The sequence below is a fragment of the Eleutherodactylus coqui genome, chromosome 2 (assembly GCF_035609145.1).
Source record: "Eleutherodactylus coqui strain aEleCoq1 chromosome 2, aEleCoq1.hap1, whole genome shotgun sequence".
NCBI lineage: Eukaryota > Metazoa > Chordata > Amphibia > Anura > Eleutherodactylidae > Eleutherodactylus > Eleutherodactylus coqui.
This window is the reverse complement of record NC_089838.1, coordinates 336,863,754-336,884,987: the sequence shown is the minus strand read 5'-3', so window position 1 is coordinate 336,884,987 and position 21,234 is coordinate 336,863,754. Positions and strand designations below refer to the sequence as shown.

At 45.2% G+C, this 21,234-nt stretch overlaps 1 protein-coding gene across 1 annotated transcript in view; it reads right to left on the bottom strand.

Moving 5' to 3' along the window:
• Window positions 1–5,159: 5,159 nt before the first annotated feature.
• The window catches only part of LOC136610917 (NXPE family member 3-like), a 67,048-nt gene continuing 50,973 nt past the window's right edge, over window positions 5,160–21,234 (bottom strand). The window contains exons 7-8 of the mRNA XM_066590109.1: window positions 20,528–20,731; window positions 5,160–6,020 (exon numbers count right to left, since the gene is read on the bottom strand). Coding sequence (XP_066446206.1) covers window positions 5,488–6,020; window positions 20,528–20,731 — 737 coding nt within the window. The 3' untranslated portion in view covers window positions 5,160–5,487. The remainder of the gene's footprint in view (window positions 6,021–20,527; window positions 20,732–21,234) is intronic.

Below are 21,234 nucleotides of genomic sequence, written 5' to 3'. Positions count from 1 at the left end.
CACTGTTTATCTGTTGCTATGGAGGCTGTCTGGTTTATTTAAATGAACATTATGATATGTACTCCACATGTAGGGCTAGAGGAAGGGTAACGCCACACAAAATGGCTGTTGTCATTCTTTTGCGCTTGTGTTCACCTGCCAAGTGATTTTGGATTGAACAAAGTTTTTAAGGACCGGTGAGTGACACTTGCTTTCTCTCTCTATGGATGGACTATATGCAGGTCCACTCCATACATGAGCCAAAAAAAGGATAAAATAGATCAGCACTTCCCTATAGAAATCCATAGGTACACGTTAAACCACAGTTGCAACTTACTATAGAAGCAGAGACCAAAAAGTGGCAACAGCACGCAAAATACATTTACTATCAGAGGTATCATACCTATAATCAATACTGTAACCACATTAAATAACGTTGGTAGATGGGCCAATATGATTTGATCAAATTATAGACCAAGAACCTTGCAATGAATCGATTAATGTATTTTACTTCAGTATTTTGAGAGCCAAAACCAGGAGTAGAGAGAAAGTATAATGGAAAGATTTGCATGTCTTGTGTATTTTGGATCCACTCCTGGTTTGGGTTTTTGAAATACTGATGTAAAATACATTCGTCTGAATGATAACTCAGCATGTAAGTTTTTTTAAAAGTCTTCTTAACGGAGGTGTGTTAATACTGCGAATGAAACTCCTTCTCTGAGAAAACATTATTGGCTTCACATAACCATCCATTAATATTCAAATTACCTGATAGAAAAACGGCCAATGAAATATCAAGAGAGTCACAGTGTAGCCAAGGGGGATGTCAGAATATATTACAAGGTCACTGGGGCACCCCTACATTTAAAAATGGGGGCTGATATCAAAAGAAGAACAATACATGAATGCACTATACAACTAAATGTTCAGGTTATCTAGAGTCTAGCTATTTCACTGATAACAGATCCAGAGATTAAAATAATGCATCAACATCGTGTAACATTTCATCAATTTGTCACATTTTAAGCTGGAGAAGGGAACAAAAGTGTAAAAAAAGTCCCCCATTATGTTTACCCCATGATTAACCCGATCATACATAGTATGATAAAAAGCGGATGAGGTCTGCTATTGAAAACACATGTACAGTACCGGCACTGTAAATATATAAAAAAATATATTGTAAAAACCTCCCTTTGTGGCACGGGGCATTGTGGTATTCTGACCCCCATGGCTTTATTTTTCCATCAATGCATTTGAGTGGGGGGCTGTTCTTTGGTATGTTCTTTTTATTGGCAGAATTTTGGGGTGCACACAACTTTTTGATTGCTTTTTATACAATTGTCACTGCAGTTAACGGAGGAAGTAGACCGCACTGACCGCAGCGAAGTGGCCCGGGTTGGGGTTTCAGTGCAGCTTTTATTGAATTTATTGCATCTGCAATGGCAACCTGAGCTGCTGCGCTACGGTCAGCGCTTTCTACTTCCTGCAATGACCGCAGTGACAGTGGCCCTGGGAATCAGCTGATCAATAGGGATCTGAGCGGTGGATCCCATCAGATCATCAATAGAACAAATAACAAAGTCCCAAAACATTCCTTTGATAGGGGTAAAGCCATGGAAGCCCAGGGGCCGGCGCTAAGCCCTAGGCTGCCATGGTAACCAAAGGCTACTTCCCAACCTCCCAGCGGGGCTGTTCAGGGGACAGAGGGAGGTTATTTATATGCCTCTATCAGTAGTAACAGCGCCATCAATGTGACTGAGTGACGGCTGTTAAAGACATATATGTCAGATGTGAGGAAGGGGTTAAAGGAGTCTTTCTATGTCATAAAGTGGCATATTAGTAAGTCACACCCCACCTTCCTCATCCGTGGGGGTATAAAGAAACCACAATGCAGAGCAGGATTTGAAATTTAACACGTGAGAATATAGAAGCATTTAAATAGATTTATTCACCATGATGGCAAAGTATATTGAATATTGGAGAATATATTATTACTATGATAGCAACATTTGGTCGTACAGCTCCTACAGCAGCACCACCCCACACCGCAGTACCACCCCGATCAGCAGAGGCGTAACTTGAAGCTTCTGTGCCAAAATGCAAAATCTGTATTAGGGCCCCCAACTATAATGCTTTATTCATACTACCGGGCTCTCTATATGGAGAAGAGAGGCCTTATGGGTCCCTTAAGGCTCCTGGGCCCGGGTGCAACCACATCCTCTACATCCCATATAGTTAAGCCCCTGCCAATCAATAAAGAGCGTCAAAAACTCAGCTTCAAAAACTCCCCCCGTAAGTTCTTTGTTGCTTTGGGAAGAAGTTTGCTAAAAGCTTGGTGCAATTAGTGCCAAACCAAGCGTTTAACAAATTTCCACCCGAAACAGGGTTCTACTGGTTCAGTTCACTCAACAATGTATCTAATATTGTTACTTTGGTGAGATTATTCCCAAATTTGTTGGTGGTACACTTGACATAACAGAACTGACTTACTAGTCCCATCTAATAGTCTAAACTTACACTACAATTTATAGCAATCCTCCCAGTATTGATTGCAATAGTAAAAATATGGATGCTACCACCAACAAACTTGGAAATAATCTCACCAAAGAAAAAATCAGGCTGTCAGCTAAGTCTGTCATGTTGGATTTTGACTGCTAAATTAAGTTCAACTAGTTTGATCTGCTAAAATCAAGGGGTCAAATCAAACCTAGATTTTAACCAAGATCGTAGGCTAAACTGGGTTTATTGCATCACTTTTCTATTTAATCATAGATCAACTCTTGTTGTTCTCAGGTCAAAACTTTAGTGCAACTGGCACCGTAGACACTATTATATACCAGTGTACAAGACTAGTGTTGAAACAGTAAAACCCTGCTTTGGGAAGAAGTTTGCTAAAAGCTTGGTGCAATTAGTGCCAAACCAAGCGTTTAACAAATTTCCACCCGAAACAGGGTTCTACTGGTTCAGTTCACTCAACAATGTATCTAATATTGTTACTTTGGTGAGATTATTCCCAAATTCGTTGGTGGTAGCACTTGACATAACAGAACTGACTTACTAGTCCCATCTAATAGTCTAAACTTACACTAGGTGGTGTTAAAATGCACCACATTTATCACAGTGACTGATGCCGGATGATAAGTATGGTACATCTTTAGATAATAGGATTGTGTGTGGTATTGCAGTTCACTTCCATCAAAGTGAATGGGAGCTGAGCTGCATCACCAGACACAACCCATGGACAAGGGTGGTGCTGTGTTTGGAAGAAAGCTGCCATGTTTTTCTCACCTTGGACAACTCCTCTAATGTTTTAGACACTTGTTGACACGTTTTTCTCTCCATGCCTAAAAGGGGGCGTGGCTTTGTGGGAACAGGCATGTCCTCAATACAGCCTTTTGCATCAAAATTTTAGCAAGATACCTATTCTGAACCAGGTGAACTAATAGGTGGTAGTTAGACTAGCTTATCTAAAGATGTACCATACTTATCATCCGGCATCAGTCACTGTGATAAACGTGGTGCATTTTAACACCACCTAGTGTAAGTTTAGACTATTAGATGGGACTAGTAAGTCAGTTCTGTTATGTCAAGTGCTACCACCAACAAATTTGGGAATAATCTCACCAAAGTAACAATATTAGATACATTGTTGAGTGAACTGAACCAGTAGAACCCTGTTTCAGGTGGAAATTTGTTAATCGCTTGGTTTGGCACTAATTGCACCAAGCTTTTAGCAAACTTCTTCCCAAAGCAGGGTTTTACTGTTTCAACACTAGTCTTGTACACTGGTATATAATAGTGTCTACGGTGCCAGTTGCACTAAAGTTTTGACCTGAGAACAACAAGAGTTGATCTATGATTAAATAGAAAAGTGATGCAATAAACCCAGTTTAGCCTACGATCTTGGTTAAAATCTAGGTTTGATTTGACCCCTTGATTTTAGCAGATCAAACTAGTTGAACTTAATTTAGCAGTCAAAATCCAACATGACAGACTTAGCTGACAGCCTGATTTTTTCTTTGGTGAGATTATTTCCAAGTTTTTTGGTGGTAGCATCCATATTTTTACTATTGCAATCAATACTGGGAGAATTGCTATAAATTCTGGGAAGATCTTCAACAAGAGTTGGTGAAGTAGAAAAATGGTTTAGTCCATGGTCTTGGTTTAAATCTAGATTCAGTTTGATCCTTCGCTGGTTCAAACTAATTGAACTTACTGTAGTGTTGCAGCCGAAGTCTAAGATGGCAGAACGGCTGATAGTATTTCTATTAGAATTTCCGTTTCCTGAGTGGTGAAATTACACCCATATTGGCTGCTGGTAGTGCTCATGTTTTTACTATTCCCATGAATGCTGGGAATATTGTTATGAATGCTAACAGGATCACCTGACTGTAGTGACCAAAAAACATGCACAATATTTTTTGCCAAAGTAGAAGGTCAGATCCCAGATCAAGTGAACTTGGTTTTGCTAATCTTAGATCAAAACAGCTTTTTAAAAAAAAAAGTTCAACAGCTGATTGAAGTTTTGCAGTTTAATCCAGGCTCAACAGCATGGTTGGCGCAACTAGCCCCCCGAGTAATATGCAGGACTTTTACGGCTCTTAGGCCGGCTTCACACGAGTGTGACGGGCTCCGCTGCGAAATATTCCGCAGTGAAGCCCGTCACGGCGCCCCCCAGAGACCCCATACTTACCAGCGGAAGATAGCGTGAAGACGCTTCCCCGCCCACCGCCGTCGCGTCATGTGACACGCCCACCGCGTCACATGACGCGGACGGCCGTGTCACGTGACGCGGCCGACCGTGTCACGGGACGCGCCGGCCGCGTCAGATGACGCGGCGGCGGTAGGCGGGGAAGCGTTTTCACGCTATCTTCCGCTGTGTTACAGCGGGAGATAGCGTGAACGGACGGCTTCCATTGACTGCAATGGAAGCCGTCAGCGCGTACACCCGCGGCAAATAGAGCATGCTGCGGGTGAAGACGGGAGATTTCACGGTGCGAAATTCCGCGGTGGAATTCCGCATCGTGAGCATTGTGCTATTAGGTTCAATAGAACCTAATAGCAGGGGGCAACGCAGCGGATTTTTGCCGCGAATTTACGCGGCGTAAATCCGTTCGCGGGAAGGAGGCCTTAGGGTTGCTGATTTCTGCTAGAAAATAGAATGAAATAGCACAGCAGACCATATTATTTCATCCTGTAAATTCCAGCAAAATGCTGGACAGCTAGCCAGAAATCTAACAGACCCATTAGAGTCAATGGGAGTATGTTTGGACGAACGGTTCCATCATAAGATGGAACCATTCAGCCAAGGGGTGCCTTTCGCCTGCTCCCTAACCAGAGCAGAAAAATGGAACTCCCTAACATTAATGTGAATGAGCCCTTAGACAGCGTTATACACCAGATTTAGGGGTTCTGGTAAACTTCCAGTTCGGTTCGAACTAATTTGGACTAAACCAAACTTTTTGGAAATGTTCAATGAACCTGTCAAACAGGTTTCTATAATCAGCATTACCGAGAGCAGATAAAAGACAGCATCAGGTCCACCTCATTTTTAATAATGACCCAATCTGGATGAAGATCTTTTGGTGAATGGTGGCAAGACGTCATTTGCCAAGCATCCACTATGGTCACTGGCAGCTTGGAAAACATGGCTCTCATCACTGTGTCCATCTGGTAAGACAACCAGTCATTCACAAAGGCAAAGTTATACCCAGTGTTGGCCGACTTAATGAGAATCTTTGCATCTGGATTCCGTTCCAAGAGTTGAGTTACAGCTTCTCGAATGTGCCATAGTCGTCGAATGTACAGTTCTAGTGGATAGGTGGAAAAATGAGCCCAGCAAGTTAAGACAATGACCAAACCTGTCCTAGCTCCAAGTCCGTCCAGCTCTGAAGCAATGTAATGGAGCTCCTTAACTCTTGTGCGTTCCATACGTAGAGGCTTCTGATGTGCTCTGAAGTGCACTAGATAGTCATACTGTGCATCTGTGGCTAACAATGGACCTGGGTGCAGAGGCACGTGGAGGCTTATTTGCTCAAGAGCTGTAATTATTAAAAAAGATAATTCAGGTGTCACTCTTTATCTACCAATGGGAAAATATAAAATTCACAGACATACTTCATAACGAAAATGGACAAAATTACTTTACCGGTATTTTGAAGTTGTATGTCATAAAATACAAAAGGGCTTTTTCCAATAATCATTTTAACACCAAACAATCTAACAACTAAAAAGTTCCCTAAGCTCCTACAAACTTCAGTGGGTTGGTTACGTGTCCTGTGGTGGTGCGGCCAGATTCAAAACTTCACCCTCTCTATGAGAGAGCTATGTCACCTAAAATCATCCATAACTTGCAAGATATAAAATAATAATAGTTTCTAAGAGACATCCCTTCATAAGGTTGTTCCCAAATCTGAACTCTCCTTTTCTTTACAACATGAGTATCTCCAAACTATACCCTCAGCTCTAGACCTAATGGACCTCACTATCTCCTTCTGGGTCTGTTGCAGACCATTCAAGTTTTCTGCACTTCACTCTTGCTGGTGTGACAAAATGCAATAAGCCATGAAAGAAGTTGAAGAATGTCACACAACCGTATACTGTCAAAAAGCTAAGAGTTACCAATGATGATTGGAGATTGGAATACCCAGTCACTATACTGTGGAAGGGCATGAGAGTCTGTTGAATGAACAGGATTCCATGATTTGCCTCAGTGGCATACATAGAAAAACTCTCTATTACATCATGTTATTCACTGAAAGAGCCAAAAATACAATACCTGAAGGTCTGCAAAGCAGACACGGTCGCCATAGGCACGATCGCCATAAGGCAGGCACAATCGCCACCGGCACAATCGCCGTAGGGCAGGCGCAATGGCCTTAAGCCCTGAAGATATGCAGTTAGCCAGACAATAATGTGGAGGAGCAGCTTGTTCCTGGCAGGCTAATATGCAGTCACCCACTCCACCCAGCCCAGATTGGGGAGGAGTGACTGCATATACTAATAGCCTGCACATGTGAACGATACCAAAGATGTCAGCCATAGATGGGTGGTGACCCACCATACAGGATATCAACCCTGGCTGATATGACAGCGGGTTGCCCTGTATCTCTAAAGTGGGCCACACTGGCTGACATCTTGGGCTCCCCCACCAACTAGCAAACTACATACAAAAATACTCTTATTACATCATGCATTTTTGTTCGCCATTAAAAGATCATATTTACAGGATTACGAGATTTCTCTTGCTAGAAACAATCACATTTTACACAGTTAGAAATGGCAGTTAATAATATCCACCTGCCTTCTTTCTCTTATCAACAGGTACGTCTCCCTGCATTGTCCCAAGCTGAATCTACTCTGCTAAACTACTGCTAAATCTTTCCTGTGCTCCTGTCAGACCTGTGTGTTGCAGCCGTTCTGAGGTTCCCACCTTGTCTTCAGGCCAGACCAGGGTTTAGCAGCATTCCTACCTCTCCTGGAGCTGAGAGGTGTGGAGGTTGCAAGATTAATGTCAGTCATCACCTGGTGCTAAGTAGCTCTGCTCCTATTTAAGCAGTGCTAACTGTTACTCCAGTGCTGGTCAATGATTCACTGCAGTTCTATGTTGGACAGCGACAGTGCAACACACAGAGGTGGAAGCTCTGCATCTTAAAGCTAAGTGCTTTGCTGTTTTGGTTTGGTTTTTGTTTTCCTTTTGGTTTTGTGCTAGGGCCCCCAGTGAGGGACTGGTCAGTGGCCCAGGTTCGAGTACAGGCTCGCACTTATCAGCGCAGTCGGTCTGCCGAGTAGGCAGGGCCCTGTCCCCAGTTAGGGGATGATAGGGAGAGCATTCCCCTTTAGTTTTTGTTTCCTTTTGCACAGTTGTGCCTTTGTTTTATGTTATTGAGGTTGCACTTTCTTAAGACGCAACACTGTGCTTACTGCATATTTATTCTGTTTTGTATCTGTATCAGTAGCAAGTCAGAGAGGACTGTGGAAAAGGATGAGTGCAGAAGACGAGAGCTGCAAGAAAGCTTTGGAGCGAAACTGGCTGTGGGAACACAAAGAGACCTGCTGTTGTGTTATGAACCTCCCAACCAAACAGTCTGGGAGTGCACGGTTACTAACATGAGTCACCTCAGAGCCATGGCAGGTCTGCTGTGTATCACTAGGGACTGTAACCCAGATCCCATAAGGACTAAAAGGCTGTGCCATTCCTTCCCTTCAACCCCATACCACTCAATGAGTCTGCATTAACCACAATGGGAGATAGCTGTGATTGACAGACAGCCTCCCGCTGCAAGTGCAGGAATTCGTTACAACACCCCACTGATCCTCAATGTCATTGAGGCATGTAAAAGGTTTACAGAGAAAAATGTAAAATAAAAGTTGTAAAAATCATAAATAGAAAAAAAACTTTTTTGCACACTTTTACCTCTTTGATTAACCCCTTATGACATGGCCTATTTTGGGCCTAAGGATGCAACGATTTTTGGCAGATTTTCATCACCATTTTTCAAAAGCCATAACTTCTTTATTTTTCCAGCGACGCGGCCGTATAAGGGCTTGTTTTTTGCATGGCGAGCTGTAGTTTTATCGGTGCCACTTTTGGGTACATAGACTAATAGACTATATCGTAAAACTTTTATTATTATTTTTATGATAACAGGAAGACAAAACGCATCAATTCTGCCATAGATTTTTTTTTTTTTTTTTACAGCGTTAATCATGCAGCATAAATGACACAATACATTTTTTTCTGTGGGTCAGTACGGTTACAACGATACCAAAATTCTTATATTTTTTTTTTTTTTTTTTCACTTTTTTGCAATAAAACCCCCTTTTTTTGGAAATCAATTTTTTTCTCTATCGCTGCATTTATATTCCAGTAACTTTTTTATTTTTCTATGTACAAAGCTCTGTGAGGGCTTATTATTTGCGAGACAAGCTGTAGTTTTTATTTGTACCATTTTGGGTAATCTACGGCTAATTTGATCACTTTTATTGCTTTTTTGGGAGGCAAAATGCTAAAAATTAGCATTTTGCCTCTGTTTTTTAGCGGGTTTTTTTACGCTTTTTGCTGTACAAAATAAAAAGCATGTTCAACTTTTTGTACACGCCGTTACAGACGCGTCAATATCAAATATGTGACATTTTAATTTTTTTAACCTTTTTTATGCTAATATAAGAAAAAGCACAAAAAAGGGGTATTTTTACATTTTTTTTTACATTTTTCTTTTTTTACATTTTTCTTTTCTTTTTCTACACTATTTGAGTCCCTCTGAGGGACTTGCAGCACAGCACTTATGATCGCTGTGATAAGGCATGGCAGGGCTACTGCCCTGCCATGCCTTATTGCTTATACAGCGATCATAGGCATTGGCACTACAGGACACCAGTGTCTGGTTTCCTGTTGCCATGGCGACAGACCAGGCTCTCGCGACAACATTGCTGGAGACACAGAGGGAGCGCCCTCCCTCTGTGAACTCTTTCCCTGCCGCGATCTACTTAGATCGCGGCAGGGAAGGGGTTAACAGCGGAGGGGGGGGGCGCATCTCCGATGCCCCCCCCCGCTGTTGCAGCGGGAGGCCGGCTATCACTGACAGCTGGCTTCCGCTGTGGGATAGCGCGAGATCAGTCATGATCTCGCGCTATCCCTATGACGTAAGGGTACGTCATTTTGTGGGAAGTACCAGCCTGCCATGACATACCCTTACGTCATAGGGTGGGAAAGGGTTAATAAAAATGTAAAAAACTATAAATCCCTAGTTTAGTAACACTGCATTTATATTGACCCATCCAATTAATTCAACACACTTTTTATCCAATATGACAAACACTATAAAAAAAAAGTTAAAAAAAACTGGCAGAATTTGTGTTTTTTCAACCTGCCCTATAATAAAATGTATTTATATTCTGCAATACATTATATGTACCAAAAAAGGGTATCAATAAAAACTGCAGCTCGCCATGCAAAAAGCAATCCCTCATCTGGTTGTGTCAAGGGGAAAAAAAATGCCACGGCTGATGAAAAATACAGATGGAAATCCCCCCAAAATTGTCATGTTCCCAGGGCCAAAATAGGTCCAGTTACTAAAGGGTTAAAATTAGAGATGAGCAAGCATACTCGTTAAGGCGATTTACTCAACAGAGCAATTTTTCCCTTGACACAACCAGATGAGGGATTGCTTTTTGCATGGCGAGCTGTAGTTTTTATTGATACCCTTTTTTTGGTACATATAATGTATTGCAGAATATAAATACATTTTATTAGAGGGCAGGTTGAAAAAACACAAATTCCGCTATAGTTTTTTTTAAACTTTTTTTTATAGTGTTTGTCATATAGGATATATAGTGTTTGTCATATGGGTGCATCTGAGGCTCCCAGGTCGCACTATTAAGCCAAATTGTGGGCAAGAGCCTGGCGGTCACCCCCCTAGCAATTAACTTGGGATAGACCATAAGCAGCAAGGCACACACGCTGGCCCATCTTAGCTAAGCACCACACTACCTGCAAGCAAGGACAATCACTGCCTGCGGGTGACACCACTGCCTCTTTTCCTGGGTTACATGCTGGCATTGCTGTTCAACACCCCCCCCCCCCCCGCACAAGCCTACGTTCAAAGCGCACTTAAAATATTCTCTGTGCATGTGCAGCTTTCAGCTGCCCTCATGCCACATGCTGGCTTCATAGCCACACCACCCTCATGTCAATTTATAAGTGCGTCTTGGATGAGGAGGAACAAGAGACACACACTGCAGAGGGTTGGCACGGCCTAGCAGTGACCCTCTTTGAAAGTGTGGGCGATAGCCCACAATGTTGATGAGAATTGCTGATAAATTAAGGTACGTTCATAATTCCAATCCCATGCCACCTCCGTCACAAAATTGTCAGGAGCCGCAAACGTGGGCATAAAGGGGACTCAGATGCCAGTACTTCTACACATCTCCACAATGTAGCAACGCATACTAACACCAAAGATTGGTTTGAAGCAGGTGGTGTCGCAAAAGTAGCCACCACAGGTATACAGTGACCCTGTGAAAGTCTCATTAAATCAGTTATGCTTCCTATGAACGCTCCAATCCAGTATCTCGGATAACTGTGGTAACACGAAACACGAGAAATAGTACATGTCAACCAGCACTGACCCCCATGGATGCGTGCGTTCATCACACCTAAACCAATCCGGCTGTTTACCACTCAGGGCATTATACGTCAGCGGACACCCAAAAACAGGCAGTGTACAATGAGTTGATCTGTTATACAGCAGGATGCTTGCGAAAGCCTAGTGCGCACTACTAGGCACAACAAACATGGGCATGAAGCAGACTCAGATGCTAGTATTGCTGTGAACATCTCCTTAAATCAGTTACGCTTCTTTTGATTGGTCCAAACCAGTGTCTCAGATAACTGTGGTAACACTAAAGCAAATACATGTCGACCCGTTCTGATCCCCAGACCCCAAGCAAAAGGAGGAGGTGGCATAATAAGCCCGAGAAACTATGACCAAAGTAGGACCCGCAATACTCTGTGTGGGAAGCACATGAGTGGGCCCAGGGTCAGACTCATTCCCAGCCTCCACCTGGTTAACCCAATGTGCAGTCAGTTAAGGTTCCTTTCATCACTCCAAAGACTGGATGAACCACGGAGAAGTTCCACAGGCCAAACCTGGCACAGTTGCATCCCCCCACCAGGACCTCGGCCTCTGCTCACACCCTCAACAATGGTGGGCATAAAGCGGACTCGGATGCTAGTAGTGCTGTGAACAGCTCATTAAAGCATTTACGGTTCCTTTCAGTGCTCCAAAGACTGGATGAACCATGAAGAAGTAAATCCACAGGCCAAACCTGGCACAGTTGCATCTCCCACCCACCCATGACCTCGGCCTCTGCGCACACCCTCAACAATGCTGGGCATAAAGCGGACTCAGATGCTAGTACTGCTGTGAACTGCTCATTAAATCATTTCTGCTTCTTTTGATTGATCCAAACCAGTGTCTCAGATAACTGTGGTAACACAAGAGCAAATACATGTCGACCAGCGCTGATCCCCAGATCCCAAGCCGGAGAAGAAGGTGGCATAATAAGCCTGAGGAACTGTGACTGAGGTATGACCCGCAGTCTTCTGTGTGGGAAGCACGTGAGCTGGCCTAGAGTCAGACTCGGTCCTAGCCTCCACCTTGTGTGACCCAATGTGCCGTCAGTTACATTGCTATAGAAAACCCATGTGTACCCACCTTATTCATTCTGTGTATGTGTCAGATAGCTGAACACCGCAATGGGAAACCCTTCTGTATCCTACCCAAGTCATTCAGTATATTTGTGCCAGAGAGCTGAACAACTGGGAAACCTTTGTGCACCCACAGCATAGGCGAACCCATGAAAACTATTGACAGTATGAAGTATGAAGAAATAAGAGTGCCCAAACATGGCAGAGTTTCACCCTGCCCAGGACCTCGGCCTCTGTCCACACTTCTGCCCAATTCATTCTGTGTATGTGTCAGGTATTTCAACTGCGCTGGGAAACCTTTGCACACCCACAGTATAGGCAAACCCATGAAACCCATTGACAGTGTTAAACATGAAGAAATTACAGTGCCCAAACATGGCAGAGTTCACCCCGCCCAGGACCTCAGCCTCTGCCCACACTTCTGCCCAATTCATTCTGTGTATATGTCAGATAGCTGAACACCGCAATGGGAAAGCCTTCTGTACCTTACCCAAGTCATTCAGTGTATTTGTGCCAGATAGCTGAACAACTGTGAAACCTTTGTGTACCCACAGCATAGGCGAACCCATGAAAACCATTGACAGTATGAAGTATGAAGAAATAAGAGTGCCCAAACATGGCAGAGTTTCACCCCGCCCAGGACCTCGGCCTCTGCCCACACCTCTGCGCAATTCATTCTGCGTATCTGTCAGATAGCTGAACACCGCAATGGAAAAGCCTTCTGTACCCTACCCAAATCATTATGTGTATGTGTCAGATAGCTAAACACCGCAATGGGAAACCTTTGTGCACCCACAGGATAGGCGAACCCATGAAACCCATTGATAGTATTAAACATGAAGAAATTACAGTGCCCGAACATGGCAGAGTTGAACACCGCAATGGGAAATCTTTGTGCACCTACAGTATAAGCGAACCCCTCAAACCTTTCTGTAGCAAGTGTATAGGCGAACCCCTCAAACCTTTCTGTAGCAATAGTATAGGCGAACCCCTCGAACCTTTCTGTAGTAAGAGTATAGGCGAACCCCTCAAACCTTTCTGTAGCAAGCGTATAGGCGAACTGCTCTAACATTTCTGTAGCAAGTGTATAGGCGGACACATCAAACATTTCTGTAGCAAGAATATAGGCAAACAATAATTTATTTACTAAGAGTATAGGCAAATCCTGTAATAATTGGTTAGCTATGAGTATAGACGAAGGCCAGAAAAATTGGTTTGCTCTGAATATAGGCGAAGCGCGAAAAAACGTGTGTACCAAGAGTACAGGTGTACCCCTGAAAAATTGGTTTACCCATGGTGCATGGAGAAACCCAAAAACATTTTTTACAGATAAAGCCGATAGTTACTAGTTGTTTAATTTGCTAACAGAACCTGCAGGCAGCCCTCCGAAAAAATTAGTTTTAACAGAGCCTTTTGGCCCGCAGAAAAATTGGCAGTTCAGCGTGATGACATGCTGTTTTAGGAGGAGGAGGAGGAGTAAGATCCGAGAGGGATAAACAAAGCTACTTCTCCCCTTTTTTGGGGTTATAGAGGATGCATGGTTCTCCTGTTGCAGCTAAAATAATCTTTATGTCCTGCTGCTTTTCACAAGTGGAGAAGAGAAGTCTGGGGAAATTCAGCCTTTGTTCATCTTAATGAGTGTAAGCCTATCAGCACTGTCAGTTGACAAGCAGGTATGCTTATCCGTGATGATCCCCCCAGAGGCACTAAACACCCTCTCTGATAAGACGCTAGCGGCAGGGCTGGCCAGCACCTCCAGGGCGTACAGCGCAAGTTCATGCCATGTGTCCAGCTTTGACACCCAATAGTTATATGGAGCAGAGGGATCACAGAGGACGGTGGTACAGTCGGCTATTTACTCGCTCACCATCTTTTTACAGTGCTCCCTCTAACTCAGCCTAGACTGGGGAGTGGTGACACAATCTGGCTGGGGAGCCATAAAGCTGGCAAAGGCCTTGGAGAGTGTTCCCCTGCCTGTGCTGGACATGCTGCCTGATTCCTGCGCCTCCCCTGCTACTTGGCCCTCTAAACTACGTCTTTTACCGTTAGCGCTGTCAGATGGGAACTTTAGCATCAGTTTTTTCACCAGGGCCCTGTGGTATTGCATCAGTCTCGTACTCCTTTCCTCTTCGGGAATGAGAGTGGAAAGGTTCTCCTTATACCGTGGGTCGAGAAGGGTGAACACCCAGTAATCCTGGATGGCCAGAATGCATCTTACATGAGGGTCACGGGAAAGGCAGCCTAACATGAAGTCAGCCATGTGTGCCAGAGTCCCAGTACGCAACACATCACTGTCCTCACTAGCAGAATGACTCTCATGAACCTCCTCCTCTTCCTCCTCCTCCTCTTCAGCCCATACTTGATGCACAGATATGAGGGAAGCAACATTGGTACCCTCTGCAGTGTGGGCAGCGGTTTCTTCCTCCTCCTCATCTCCCTCCTCCTCCCCCTCCTCCTCCAAAACACGCTGAGATACAGACGTGAGGGTAGTCTGGCTATCTAGTGAAATACTGTCATCCCCCATCTCCTGTTCCAGCCGCAAAGCGTCGGCCTTTATGCTTAGCAGCGAACGTCTCGGCCGGCAAAGCAGCGGGATGGTTACGCTGATAATGGCCACATCACCGATCACCATTTGGGTAGACTCCTCAAAGTTTCCAAGGACCAGACAGATGTCTGCCATCCATGCCCACTCCTCTGTAATGAGCTAGGGTGGCAGACTACCACTCCGACGGCCATTGCAGCTAGTATTCCACAATGGCTCTACGCTGCTCATAAAGCCTGGCCAACATGTGCAGGGTAGAATTGGGCATTTCGCACAGCAGTCGGTGCTCCGGCGGCTGGAAGCGATGTTGCAGTGTCCTGAGGGTGGTAGCATCCGTGGGGGACTTGCGGAAATGTGCGCACATGCGGCACACCTTGCCGAGCAGGTCAGACAAGTGGGGGTAGTTTTTAAGAAAGCGCTGAACCACCAGATTCAACATATGGGCCAGGCATGGCAGGTGTGTGAGGCTGCCAAGCTGCAGAGCAGCCACCAGGTTACACCCATTGTCACACACGACCATGCTTAGTTGGAGGTTCAGCGGCGAAAGCCAGAGATCGGTCTGCTCTGTCAAACCCTGTAACACCTCTTGGGCGGTGTGCCTCTTGTCACCTAAGCTGAGCAGTTTCAGCATGGCCTGCTGACATTTCCCCACCGCAGTGCTGCTGCGTCTCGCGCTACCGACTCCTGGCAATCTGCTCACACTTCTTAATTGAGAGGTGAAGGTGGCGGAGGAGGAGGGGGTGGCATAATATGCTATCCTCGGTGTGGGTAGCATGTGAGCGGTCCCAGGGCTTGACTCAGTCCCAGCCTCCACCGTGTTCACCCAATGTTCCGTCAGGGAGATGTAGCGTCCCTGGCCACTAGCACTTGTCCAAGTGTCCGTCGTTAAGTGAACCTTCCCAGTAACCGCCTTGGTGGGGGCACGGTTTATGTTGCGTGAGACGTGCTGGTGTGGGGCGGGGATGGCGCACTGAGAAAAATAGTGGCGACTGGGGACTGAGTACCAAGGGACCGCTGCCGGTCATGTTTCGGGAAGCCTCTGTTTCGACTAGCCTGTATGGCAGCATCTCCAGTCTGATTAATTTGGCAATCTGCATGCTTCAAGATTGTGCATGCGGGTGGGTGGCCGCATATTTCCACTTTCGCTCCAACGCTTGTGTTAGCAACAGCTGAACGCTGCACTGGGAGACATTGCTGGAGGCAATGGAGAACCGTGGATGTGAGGGTGTTGGTGCAGGCCGGGAGACGCTTGTGCCTGAATCCTGGGAGGGGTATTGGATTTGTGTGCCAGGTTGTGGCACAGAGGAAAGAGGCAGTGGTGTGACCCGCAGGAGGTTAATGGCCTTCGTTCCACCTCGTGGGGTGCTTGGCCATCATATGCCTGCACATGGTGGTGGTGGTCAGGCTGGTAGAGTTGGCTCGCTAGCTGATCTTGGTACGGCACAGGTTGAACACCACTGTTCGTCGGTCATCCGCGCTCTCACTAAATAATCTCCAAACCTTCGAGCACCTAGCCCTCTGCATGGAGGCTTGCTGCGAGGGGGTGCTTTGGGAACAGTTGGGGGATTAGTTGCTCTGGCCCTGCCTTTCCCCCTGGCCACCCCACTGCCTCTTCCAACCTGTTCTGCTGCTGCACTTGCCTTCCCCTCTGAAGCAATGTCTTCAGTTGGCTTAGTAAGCCAGGTGGGGTCAGTCACCTCGTCATCCCACAACTCTTCCTCTGAATCCTCTGTCTGCTCCTCCCTTGGACTTCCTGCCCTTACAACAAGCTCACTGACAGACAACTGTGTCCCATCACCCTCATCCACGAAAAGCTCTTGAGACAGCTTCCAGAAGTCCCCAGCCTCATCACCCAGACTCTGGGAACTTTCCAAATGTTGGGCATCGGTCACGACCAACTCCTCAGGTGGGTGAGGATCTGTTTTTCCAGACTCAGGGCAGGGACCCGAGAACAGTTCCTGGGAGTCTGCCTGTTTGGAATCTCTCATTTTTCTGGAGTGACCAGGCTGGGAGGAAGGAGGAGCAGCCTGAGGATTCAGAGGTGCAGTCCCTAGACTGGTAGGAGTGGACTGTGTGGTAGATTGGGTGTTGGATAATTTTCTGGACGCATTATCCGCGATCCACGACAGCACCTGATCGCACTGCTGTGCTTGTAATAAAGGTCTTCCACGCGGACGCGCAAAATGTGACATGAAGTTGGGAGCGGAGAGACGCGGCCCTCTCCTAATCCCTTAGCAGCAGTCTCTGATTCACCCTGCCCAGGACTTCAGCCTCTGCCCACACTCTCATCCTGACGCCCACGACCACGTCCATGTCCTCGACCTCGACCCTTACCCCTACTCTTCATCATGTCAGATAAAGGATAGAGCAGGGCTCAAGTAAATTAACCCACTGTATAGCGCTGAGAACTGTGGCTAGTTCACCGCACACAGCGACTTGTAGATAGCGGAGGCTCTTTGCTGTGACCGAAAAAATTAAACCGCTGTCTTGCGCTGATACCTATGGGTAATTTGCCGCTCACAGAGACTTGTAGATTATAGAGGCTGTATGGAGTGGCAGAAAAAATTAAACCCACTGTATACTGCTGAGAGCTAGGGCTAATTAACCGCGTACAGAGAATGGTAGATGTGAGATGCGCTGCACTGGGCCACAAAAAAATTAACCCACTGTTTAGCGATGGAAACTACCTACGGCTAATTCACCGCACACAGCGAATGGGAAATGTGAGATGCTCTGCACAGGGGCCTAAAAAAGTAACCCAGTGGATAGTGCTGATAACTGCGGCTAATTCACCCCACACAGAGAATGGTAGCTGTGAGATACTTTGCACAGGGGCACAAATAATTAACCCGGTGGATAGTGCTGATAACTGCTGCTACTTCACAGCACACAGAGAATGGTAGATGTGAGATGCTCGCCACAGGGGACAAAAAAATTTACCCGGAGGATAGTGCTGATAACTGCGGCTACTTCACCCCACACAGAAAATGGTATATATGAGATGCTCTGCAAATGGGCAGAAAAATTAACCCAGTGGATAGTGCTGATAACTGAGACTACTTCACCCCACACAGAGAATGGTAGATGTGAAATGCTCTGCACAGGGGGCAGAAAAAATTACCTGGTGCATAGCGCTGATAACTGCAGCTACTTCATCCCACACAGAGAATGGTAGATGTGAGATACTCTGCACAGGTCTAGATGCTTGAAAAAAAAAATTGGTTCACTAATGCTCCCAGACAGCCAAAAATGTAATGCACACAAAGAGGAGTAGCCCTAAGAAGGAGTGTTGAATTCTTGAAGTCAGGATCCCTGCCTAACTGCACCCTACACTAACACTTTCCCTATCTCAGCAGCTCTTTCCCTACCCTCTGCCAGCATGCGTCTGAGGCGAGCCACGGGTGGCACCAGTTTAACTACTCGGCGGTCACCTGATCCCGCCAGCCACTCACTGCTGTAGACGTGCAGAGGGTTGGTACGTCACAGCAGGAAGTGGTAATGACTTCCCTGCATGTTTATTGGCTAAAAAAATGGCGCTAAACATTTGGGAAGGGAAATGAAATTTTCTCGAGTACCGTGCGGTCTAATACTCGATCGAGCATAAAGCTTGGACGAGTGTGCTCACTCATATCTAATCTTGTCCTAATAGAGACTGTGGCCCACAAAATAGCCACAGGGGTGGTCTGAACCCAAATTCTCAGGTAAGTTAAGCTTTTGGAAGTTATGGTAAAAATCAATCTACAACAGGGGGATTTCAATAATTAAAATATGTAAGCGTCAAAGTGTTAGGAAAGTGGTGAGATAATAATCTTTATTCATATAGCGCCAACTTGTTCCGCAGTGCTTTCAAAGCAAAGGGTAAATACAAACAAGACAATTACATGTGGTATACACTTATTTGGAGAGAGACGGGGTGGGGGTGGTTCAGGACTTACAGGGGCAGGAGATGAGGCACGTGGTACAAAATGGTCTGAAAATTACATATGGTATTGTATAGCAGCAAAATGAATAATGAAGCTGCTGGGGACTGGGGGGGGGGGCGGTGCGGTTTAGAGAAGAAAGGATTGGGCGACCAGGAGTAGGAGGGACTGAGGGATTAGTTAGGCAAAGAGAGGAAGAGAAAGAGGAGGACCGTGGCATCCTTGCATCAAGGAGAAGAAAGAAGAGGACACCCTCCCACCCACCCAAGGAGCTGGGGATGGATTGCAGTGGTTTCAGGAGTTACGGATTTGGAAGTTGTCATAGCTGGAAGTGTTTGTTTTTCATGCCAGCAATGGTCAGAAGAAGGTGTTTTTTTGAATCCCAGTTAGCAAGGTAGCTTTCATACACCTTAGTCCTGTTGGGGAAGCATGGAAAGGATTGCTTTGAAAGTTTAAAGCAAATGAATGTTAAGAATACGTTAATTAATAAAGCTGCGGCATATGCCACTGTCAAAGCCAGCCTTCGTGTAGTGGTCTGTTGTTGGGAGGGAGCCGGTTTTAGTAGGGAAAGAGAGTGAGTACCTCCCTGAAGAGATGCATTTTTAAGGCACATCTGAATTTCAGTGCATCAAGATTACCGGGATGTTTTGGAGTAGTGCGTTTCAGAGGACTGGTGCTTCTCTAGAATTGTCCTGGAGGCGAGCGTGTGAGGAGCTAATTAGAAAGGCATTTAATCTCAGTGTGTTGGCTGATCGGAGTGTGCAGGCTGGGTGGTGTGTGGACAGGAGGGAAGCGATAAACAGTGGCGCGGCACCATGGAGAACTTTCTGGGTGAGGGTCATGGGTTTGAATTTCGTTCTGTAGTGGATGGGCAGTCATTGTAGTGATTGACATAGTGCAGAGGCATCTGAGAAGCGGCTGGATAGTAAAATTAGTCTAGCAGTCGCATTTAATATGGCTTGGGGAAGGGAGAATCTGGTGCACGGGAGGAAAATAAACAAGGAGTTACAGTAATCGAGTAGGGAATGGATGAGGGCAACAAGTGCCTTTAACTTGTCCGTGGTGAGGAATGGCAGGATTTTAGCAATATTCCTGAGGTGCACGTGGCATGTTCAGGCCAGGGATTAGATGTGGGAGGTCGGAGTCTAGTGTGACTGCAAGACAGCGGGCATGCGGTTTGGGTGTTATTATGATGCCAGACACTGGAATAGAGATGTTGGGGGGGGGGGGGGGGGATTGGTTGGAACACGGAAAGATGTGAAGGTCAGTTTTAGAGAGGTTAAGGCTGAATGCACACGGCCGGGTTGCCAGGGACTCATGCGTACCTCTCCGGATCTGTAATGCGGATGTGCGGTAGGGCCGCAGATCGGATGGCCTTCATTGACTTCAATGGAAGCCATCTGCATGGAATCTGGTCTGGAATAAAACATGTTGCAATTTTCCCTCCACAAGCAGAAAATTGCAATCGATTTCTGCTCGTGGACACACGCTCCGGATTCCGCAATGCAAATACGCCTGTGTGCATTCTGCTTAAGTTTGAGAAAAAGAGAGGACATAGTATTAGAAACAGCAGACAAACATTAGGTGATATTTTGGAGGAACGGTTCAGAGATCTCACGGGAAGAGATGTATAACTGGGTGCCATCAGAGTAGAGATGGTATACGAGGCCAACTTTGCAGTTGCCTTTTAATACATTTGTCACTGCTGGATGGTAGTTGGGCGCAGTGTGTTCTTAGACTGACACGTGACATGAAGGTGTTTAGTTAATTAAATATATCTGGGACTTTTAAAGTTTGCCAATTTTTGCCTTCTCTTTGGAACTCCAACGATGAACTATTGATACCAATATCACAGATCCCATTTGTTCTACTTACTCGGTACAACCCTTACTAGATATTCAAACCAGCCGCGCAGTGTGGAGTCTCCGAACATGTAGACCATTTTCTCTGAAAGACATCTGGACATATATTCCGAACTATTGAAATGTTGATTGGAACAGACGAGGGAGTTCCAGACATCCTGGTAATAAAATCCGGACGGGTTTGGATTCTTAAGTCCTGGCGTGCAAGGTTGTGGAACTGAAATCAAAAGGGTTTTATATCAGGAAGCTTCATCAATAAATAAATACATTAAATATAACAACGGTGCCACACGGGCCAAAAATACATATAGGGTTATAAGAGAAAAGGAACAGCAATGCAGAAGTTCATAGAAGCAAAATCATGAATTCTATTAACTGTACTAATAAATAATAATGATAGATAGATAGATAGATAGATAGATAGATAGATAGATAGATAGATAGATAGATAGATAGATAGGAGATAGATAGATAATGAGATAGATAGGAGATAGATAGATAGATAGATAGATAGATAGATATGAGATAGATGGATAGAGAGATAGATAGAGAGATAGATAGATATGAGATAGATAGATAGATATGACATAGATAGATAGATAGATATGAGATAGATAGATAGATAGATAGATATGAGATAGATAGATATGAGATAAATAGATATGAGATAGATAGATAGATAGATAGATAGATAGATAGATATGAGATAGATAGGAGATA